Here is a 9,039-nt window from a genome sequence, read left to right as displayed (position 1 = left end):
TACTTTGCTGCTCAAGAAATCCGGAACTAGAGTCCGCGTACCAAGTCTACGTACTGTCGGAAGTTCTCATCACGAGAATTTCTGCTGGAGTTTGTGAACTGAAAACAAACTTATTACGGGTACTAAAGTCTGCGTACCCAGTCCGCGTATTTAAGTTGGTTATTTTCTAAAAACGATTATTCGTGAACTTATACTTATATTAACTAGGGAATGCAAGTTTGCAAACCGTGGCTATGAAGTTCATGAGTCGATTCGAGTGAATCAAATCGTTTTTGCTTCGATTGTGTCTTGTATACTTCTATAAGATCTAAGAAATTGAACAACTCTCTAACTAGTTCATTTGAGTCATTTGAACTAGTTATGGTAAAGAAGAATATGGTTGATATGAAAGTGCTCATATGGATAACCATTTGGTTAACTACTGTTGAACCAACTAGATGTACATGTTTGGGTACGGTTACACAAACCTAAATAAACGTGCATTTAATTTGTGTGTAACAAGCTAAGTTTCGATCTAAAGGTTGAAAGATATTAGCTTGAATCTAATCAGGTTTTCGTCTAACGGTGAATATTCACTACACCAAATTCTTGGATTCGTAACATACCTAAGTCGTTACTAAAACAGGTTGTAAAGGCTGTCGCCTGTTGCAAAATTGGGTATTACAATTTTTTTGTAACGGCTTCTAGGCCGTTACGAATTTTGGTTGTAAGGTCCCTCCTAACAGGTGGACGCCGTTAAGAATTTTCCACCTAGTAACAGCTGAAAGCCGTTATGAATGTTTTTTGTAACACAACCGTCGTAACAGTTTGTGGCCGTTACTACGTGGCATATTGTAACAGCTCGAAGCCGTTACTACGTGGCAGGTTGTAACAGCTTGCAGTCGTTACGAACTTTTTCGTAAGAGCAAAAAAATTACTGCCAGTCAACCTTGACCTGGTCAAAACCAGTCAGTAACGACCAATTTTGACCAGGTCAATATTGACCGGCAGTTCATTGTCGTCCTGAAAGTACGTCGGAATTCCAACTGCATACACTTTACATTATCCATCGTCCACACTCAAAAATAGTTTCTTCCATCAATACATTCATAACATCACGTTCAATCAATTCACATCAAAAAAGAACTCAAATTCTCTAAATACCAAATTATATTTTGTGAAGTATCAGACTCTAAGGGAATACATAAAGTTCCAAATCATTTTTACTTATAAGTTCAGCTCATACACTACATAGTAACTTACTCAAAGCTCGCAGATACTTCCCAAACACTAGTTGCCAAGAATTCTTCATCACGTTCTTCATAATCGCTCGCTTTAAGTTCATTATGCCCAACCCATACTACATGAAACAAACCAGAAAATCTATAAAGCTACCAAATTTATGAAATGTACAAGCATAAAAAACTGAACATACAGAGAGGTCACATGCTCTCAACATTGTAGATCATACAGAAATGAAATAGCAAGAATATCCACACCCTATATAGAGCTACTACTTGGTATGTGACACACAGCAGTTCAGATTCATAGCCATGCCAAGATTTTTGGATGCCTAAAATAACACAAAAGTGGGTCAAACATTTTTAACTGCAGTTGTTTTTGATAGAAGATGAACACAGCAAAAGACTGATGATGCAAATATATTTATTTCAGCTGGAGTATTTTAAATAGTTGGAACATTCATGTCAATTATAGTTTTACTAAGAAGCACATGAAGTAATATTTTTCCTAATAAGTTACATTCACAAAATATAGGAGAACAATGTAAGCATAAGTGTCCTAACATCTAATTAGAAGGACATATAAGCATGATCAAAATCGATTTAGTCACATAATACGACATTATAAATAAACAAAATCAGCTTCAGCAAATATGAAAAGAAAAGAGGAATAATAGAAGAAAATTATCAGGATCGAGTTATTGAGAACCTAAATCATTTGTTTTTTTTAATAGAAACTGGTTCTAGGCTTCAGGTTAATCAAGTAAACCATGAAGGTCAGAAGTTCAATCAGAAACAATTAAGGGCATTAAGAAGATCTGTTTCTTTACAGTATAATTTTGGTAAGGATTAGATTTAGAAAATACATGGATTTACCTCCTCCTCAAGCTTTTGTTTTAACGCCTGGAGATGCTCTAACGGTATTCCTTTTAAACTGTACAAAATAAACCCAGAATAGCTTAGTTGCTTGAACCAATCTAGGTAGGGAGGATAATAAGAAGCCAAAAAAGTAAATACAACAAGGATAGCCAAGATGGGGGTCACGACTGAGAAGTACTTAAGAATATTTAGTATGTTGAACATGGGTATATCGGGTAGACCGGATAATTTACCATACAAGTTGAGCAATTGGTTAGAGATATACAATTAATGACTAACTGGATCATCAGATAATACTTACAGAACTTTAAAAAAAAAAAATCCATAACTTGCATGAAAAAAATCTCTTATAGTTTGTTAGTAGGTGAGTGAGTATGAATATTTTCAGTAAGGGCTGAATAATTAAGTGAACATCAGGTCAATTTGGGATTTGGCCCAACAAAAAGGTAGCCCCCCAACACAGTATAATCAAGCAAAGTAACCAATAAAACCATTTGTCCGTCATTTTACCAAGGCATTAGCACAATATGCAAGAATAACCACAACGACATGCCCGAGATCCTAAAGGTATCTCGACCAAATATACATGGCCGGTGTAAATAGTGAATGGTATTTCAATAGACCATAATCAACAACAGTAGGGTGTTTGACTATGAAACACGAACATGAGGCAATATACTATAGGACCGGTCTTTATATGTATGTTTTACCAACCTTTTCACGTGCAGAAGTGGTGGCTCATCTGGGTACTTTTCAGTGTGAGCAAAAACTAAAGGCAGCAAAACTGCAGCATAAAACAACATCAAAATGTTAAGTAACGCGATTCAAGTAACAAAACTTCGCGTAATGCACTAAATTAAAACTGTTTAATGTGTCTTTCTACTATCCTGTCCTTTTCTATCAGCAATACTGCCATACCTTTAGATGTCTCCTCACCGTCTTCTTCCTGATTACTAGAAAACCCAAGGTTTAGGGTTCACTTCTATATGCCCATACATAAAAATAAAAATTAAATAAGAAAGTAAGAAAAATCTTACTTGTGGAGAGATTGTAATCTGGAAGCACCTATTTGATGTGTTTAATCCACTATCACTAGTATCAATTTCTGAAAACAAAAACATTAAATTCTGTAAACAAATTTTTATAGCGGTTCGATTAAGGTCATCAAGTAAGCAGGAGGAAAAGATAAATCATGATTAGCAAACACGAATCAATCAGCATCAGCTCGCATCTGAGTGCCTTAACAGCAACGGCATCAACACCAACATCATTTCTTCCCTGTAACATTCAAGTCCGACATCAATTCGCAGCCCTCCAGTATTACTGCCACCTTCCCTTCAGCCCGCACAACCCATTTCCTGCACTTCATTTCAGCATCAACCACAACTGCCATCACATTCCAGCTTGCACCTGAAATTCCAAGTCCGCTTCATCATGACTGCGACCATTTCCTTAATCTATTCTTCGCAGCAGCAGCATCTCAGGCTTTCAACAACCCACCAATAACCACTCATTTCATCTCAGCTGTACTTCAACATCTCATTCTACCAGCAACATCAGCTTCTGCTCCCAAAACACACAAGATTCTACCTGCAACTGCATCCTACATATACATCTATTTCAGTCCATTGCAGCTTGCCATGGTCACCACCATCTGTTTCAGCTCAGACTCATCCATAACTAGCTGCTTGCTCCCATCTCTACCGCAACAGCATAACCTATCTTCTTTTCTGTCATGAACCTGTGTTTCATACATTAACAGCTCTGCCAATTCGATTTCCAAAACTATTGTCATAATAATTCAAATACATTAACACTTTTTGTATTAAATAACCAAATCAGACTCCTAAATTCAAAATCCAAGATCACAAATTAGACTAGGGTTTACCAAAAAGGCCAAAAACATAAACAAAGATAATAATCAAATGAATTAAAGAAATACCCTGAGATTCAAAACAAATCCAGCAGAACCCTTTAGCGCAAACCTCTGAATTCAACCTCATCTTCTTTTCTCTTTTAACTCAATTTCTTCATCAATCCGTTCTTCCTTTAACAGTGGAAAACACTAGAACCTCCATCTTCGATCTTCAACTATAACAGCTACAGATTTTGATTCCACGAAACCCCTCTCAAATTATCAGCAACAACAGATGCAGGAACCCTAATTCCTAATTTCATCTGTTTAAAAGTAGCAGCATCAACCTCTTCTCCTTTCCTGTAAGATAAGATACAGATCCTCATCTTCATTTCACAATCCACAAAACCGAAAACCTCATCTGAATCAAACCCATCTTCAATTTCAGATCCATTCAAACCTCATCCGAATCTTCTCGTTCTTCGACTGAAACCCTAGATTTCTTCTTAATTGATATGAAAAATTTCTCATTCTGAGAAGCATAAAAACAAAGAACGTAAGAAGAATAAAGAAGAAGAATAAGATGAATGAGATTCCTTCGATCTTGTTTTTTGTAGGATTTTGAGTATTTGTATCTTCTCACCGTGTAGAGAGATCGAGAGAGAGGAAAAGGAACGAAGAGGCGGAGTTAAACAGATAGAGAAAGAGAAAGAGATGAAGAAAAACATGGTGTGGCAATAAAATTTAGGGTTTTATTATTGAGATGCATCTCGATACTAGAATGAAGGGTAGAGATGTTACCTTAGGCATATATGGTGTAAGATGAAATATAATAGCACGCATGTGAATGGCACACGCACATTCTAAAGGTGTTACCACCTTGGTATGACCAAGCGTGTGACTGGCACGCCTAAAAAAAGTTTCGTAACGGCTTAACCCTGTTACTAATTTTTAGAAATTTAGTGACGACTTCAGCCTTTTACGAATATTTTGTAACGGGCATTTGTAACGGGAAATTCGTAACGGCCCGTAAGCCGTTACGAATTGCTGTTACGATTCCGGGAATTTGGTGTAGTGATTGAATGCTTTGTTACTAAGCTAACATTGATTGCAAACCCTGATTTGAAAGACTATATAAGGGAGAACTCTAGTAACTGGGAAACCTACTCCCCTACACCTCCTGTGTGATACTAGTTGTAATAGCTAAAGTCGATTCTCCTTTAACCTTAGGTTTCTACCGAGACCCTATAGGTTAATGACTTGAAGACTTTATTGGGATTGTGAAGCCAGACCGATACTACTTTTCTTGTAGTTGTGTGATCTGATCTTGCTGTTTCTATCGTACTAAGTACAATCGTAAGATTGGCTTGAGATTGATTTCTCCAATATGAAAGATATAAAAGAAGTCACAAAAATCTTCGTCTCATCGTTTGTGATTCCGCAATATCTTCTTTCGCTAGGCTATTAAGATTATTGTGAGGTGATTGATAATACTGAGTTGTTCTTCGGGAATATAAGTCTGGTTTATCAATTGGTTCCTGTTCACCTTTATTTATCAAAAGACAGAACAAAAACTCGTAGGTATTTCAGTGGGAGACATATTTATCTATTACCGTAGACTTTTCTGTGTGATACAGATTTGTTTATTAAAGTCTTCGACTTTGGGTCGTAGAAACTCTTAGTTGTGGGTGAGATCAGCTAAGGGAATCAAGTGCGTAGTATCCTGCTGGGATCAGAGACATAAGGAGCGCAACTGTACCTTGGATCAGTGTGAGATTGATCGGGGTTCAACTACAGTCCAGACCGAAGTTAGTTTGTAGTAGACTTAATACAGTGTGTGTTCAATCTGGACTAGGTCCCGGGGTTTTTCTGCATTTGCGGTTTCCTCGTTAACAAAACTTCTGGTGTCTGTGTTATTTCTTTTCCGCATTATATTTTGTTATATAATTGAAATATCACAGGTTGTGCGTTGAATCGATCAATTGGGAAATCCAACCTTTGGTTGGTGATTGAAATTGATTGATCCTTGAACATTGGTCTTTGGTACCGTTCAAGTGATTTCTCTTGTATTCAATTAGACTCGCATATTTCTATTTGCTTGAGCAAGTATTGAATTGAGAAAGTGAGATATAACTCTTTGATATACTTTTATTAAGATTGAGTCTGACTGTCTAGTTGATTCTCTTAAAAGTATATTGGAGTTAGTCCATTAACGAGGTGTCGAACTCGCAAAAATAAATTCCTTACTTCTCTTTAAACTAACTATAATTAGTAGTATATGGATAGGTAGGTTCGTCCCAAATCTTTCTCGCACAAAAGAGTTGATACCAGAACCAAAAGCCCAGCCCAAAATTCATTAGCCTGTAAATGGCCTGTCAGTTCCGTGGAACTAACATGATAAATTTTATTCCTCTTCTTATCATTTCACGGCCAACTTCTCTCTCTGGATTTTTGCTTCTCCGGTTAACTACTCAGTTTCGCTCTCCCTGTTCTCAGTAACTTCTTCTCAAATCCCATACAAACCCGAGCACACCATTCTGCATCACAATAATTATCAGCACCATTCATCGCTGCCAACAGCATCACCACAGGCAAGTCCATCTTTTCTCGATCTCAAACTTCTTGTAGCAGCCTTCTTCTCGACAACCACAGCAACGTTCATGCATTCTATCTCGATTTTAATCGGTTGTCACAACAGCTCCAGAGTCCAAGCTCATCATCCACTGCCATGTATTCTATTTGGTCTCGAGTTCTCTTCTGTTCCCATTCCATCAGTCGACAACAGCAGCTCAGCTCAATTCCTGCAAATTCATTCAACATCCTAAACATACATCTATTGTTTAATTCATTCAGCTCTGTCATTCTTTGCTTCTGTAGAGATTCACCCATCTGTTCAGTCGAACTCAACCATCAGTGCCACCCATTGTGACCAGCAAACTCAAGTCAGTTCCTTCCTTGTCATCTCCATCTTGGTCTCTTCTTGTCCCTGAAATCACCAACTTCACCACCATTACATCCCACTCTTGCCATTCTGAGCTTCTAATATATCTCCGGAATCATCTTGGCCAGCCATAGGAACTCGAGCTTTGCTGTCTTAAACTCTTGACAGTGAACAAGAAGAAACTGCTCATTCAGCCAATTTATCATACATCTGAAGTGCACAACCTGGTGGTCTTATTCTCGTCCATGATTCATCTTCTACACTCTCCATTTCCCTGTACAATTGAAATTGAAGAAAACCCATGTCGTCTAATCCATTCAGAACTCATATACAACCATCAATTCAGCCAGACGATTACCACAAAATCACTGGCAACAGTTCCACCTTCTCTTTAACTGGTTTGCTTCAGAATTTGCCATATAACTCATACCACCAGCTCCATCTCAGTCTTCAATCGACGGCAGCAAGCCATGTTCTCCATACCGTCCATATTCACTTTCATCATCACCACCAGTAGTCACCATCCTAAATGGCAGCAGCGACCTGTTTTGCTACTCGAGTTTACAGCCAACCTCGTATTATCATCAACAGCCAACTAGGGCAGAAAACATCTCCATTCCCCTCGAGTTTCTCAGCAATCCACCACTGAACCATTCCAAAGCCGAGAACCTCTTCAAATTAAGTTAATCACCATCAAGATGATAATTATCAGTCGCCGGTTCCCAATAGTGCTTCTCTGTTCGTGGAATATAAAAGGAAGGAGGTAGCCCTGAATAAATTGCATGGGTGTCAATCATAAACCCGATTAGAATCAAATAGCAGCCTTCCTTGGCCGCCTCAAGTAATTCCTCATGGACTTCAGGTAGTTGCTTCTTCATACCATAGTGGTTTCTCGTGCAATGATAATTTTGTCTCTTTTGTGGCCAATCAGACAATTTCTTGTTCTTTTTGGAAATAAGCTCTAAAATTCCCATAAAATATAAAAGAAAGCTAATAATACAATTTCACAAGAAAACTAGCTAAGAAAGCATAATCAATTGATATTTAGAGAGGTGTTTTTAAACACCTATCATCCATACAGATTGCTAAGCGAAATATTGGGTGTGCTTGTTAGACCCCCGCTTTTTCAATTGGTATCAGGGCCGGCAAACACGTTTAAAGACCTTACAAGTCTGTGTTTATAGCGATCTGACTCTATGGACAAGAATTCTATCTCCATAAACGTACCACCAGTCTTCGATGGCTCAAACTACCTATGGTGGAAAATTGCTATGCGTACTTTTCTTCAAGCTCGTGATTTTCAAACACGGGTACGTTTTGTTAATGGCTATGATCCCCCCGGTTAATACAGAAGGCGATGTATCTATATCGAATGATATTGGTAGATATAGTCCAGAAAAAATCCTTGCTGCAAGGCAGAATTCTGACGGATTAAATGCTATCATACATGCCATTAGCCCAGATCTTCAGCACCATGTGACTATGTGCACTAAGTCTAAAGAAGCCTGGGATATCTTGGAAACCGTATTTGAAGGAAATACCAGCGAGAAAGAAGATAGGCTTCAAAACCTAATTCTGATTGGGAAAACCATCGTATGGCAGATGAAGAAACATTTGATGAGTTTAATCACAAAGTGTCTGAAATTGTTAATGCATCTTTTGCATTGGGTAAGACCATTCCTGAAAAAGACATTGTGATGAAAATTTTCAGATCGTTGCCAATTAGATACGATTCTAAGAAGCATGCCATCGTTGAAGGAAATAATCTCGCAACTCTGTCCAGGAATGCTCTGGTTGGGAAGCTAAAGATCTTTGATCATGAGCATACGTCCAAGTCTAGTAAGGAAGTTGCTTTCAAAGCACTAAAGAACACTAAATTACTTGACAAAAGTAAAAGTGTTTACATCTATGAAGATGATCTTTCTGAGACTGATTCATCAGACGAAGATCTTGACAAGTCAGTCTCGTTGATCACAAGAAAGTTTAGGGATCTTCTTTTGAAGATAAGTAAACGCTTCTCCAGAGATAAATCAGTCATCAGATAAATCACATAATCGTGTTCCTCCTAAAAATAGAGATAATGATGAAACTGATGACGAGGATATGCGGCAGTGCTTTAAGTGTAAAGGCTTTGGTCATTTTGC

The 9,039-nt window shown here is 37.8% G+C and overlaps 1 protein-coding gene across 4 annotated transcripts; it reads right to left on the bottom strand.

Moving 5' to 3' along the window:
* Window positions 1-1,005: 1,005 nt before the first annotated feature.
* LOC113340333 lies at window positions 1,006-4,618 on the bottom strand. Of its 4 annotated transcripts, none has more exons than XM_026585540.1 (6): window positions 4,042-4,618; window positions 3,137-3,884; window positions 3,018-3,045; window positions 2,814-2,883; window positions 2,097-2,154; window positions 1,006-1,339 (listed from the first exon to the last, which is right to left on the bottom strand). In XM_026585540.1, the coding sequence occupies exons 2-6, from the start codon at window positions 3,218-3,220 to the stop codon at window positions 1,220-1,222; spliced, it is 360 nt and encodes a 119-aa protein (XP_026441325.1). In that variant the 5' UTR covers window positions 3,221-3,884; window positions 4,042-4,618; the 3' UTR covers window positions 1,006-1,219. The 4 variants fall into 4 exon arrangements, 2 of the variants coding, with proteins under 2 accessions (XP_026441325.1, XP_026441326.1); XM_026585541.1 differs by having other exon boundaries at window positions 3,137-3,863; XR_003355447.1 differs by having other exon boundaries at window positions 3,018-3,052; window positions 3,137-4,618.
* Between the last annotated feature and the right edge of the window lie 4,421 nt (window positions 4,619-9,039).

Source organism: Papaver somniferum, unplaced genomic scaffold (assembly GCF_003573695.1).
Source record: "Papaver somniferum cultivar HN1 unplaced genomic scaffold, ASM357369v1 unplaced-scaffold_21, whole genome shotgun sequence".
In the NCBI taxonomy this organism is placed as follows: Eukaryota; Viridiplantae; Streptophyta; class Magnoliopsida; order Ranunculales; family Papaveraceae; genus Papaver; species Papaver somniferum.
This window is presented reverse-complemented; position numbering and strand designations above follow the sequence as displayed.

Excerpts from the sequence above, each read along its gene's own strand:
- LOC113340333 (XM_026585540.1), bottom strand. The coding sequence starts at position 3,220 with ATGTTTTTGTTTTCAGAAATTGATACTAGTGATAGTGGATTAAACACA. Across the intron at positions 2,155-2,813 it reads CCACTTCTGCACGTGAAAAG|TTTAAAAGGAATACCGTTAG; the intron begins GTTGGTAAAACA and ends TATTTTGTACAG. Across the intron at positions 1,340-2,096 it reads AACAAAAGCTTGAGGAGGAG|TATGGGTTGGGCATAATGAA; the intron begins GTAAATCCATGT and ends TGTTTCATGTAG.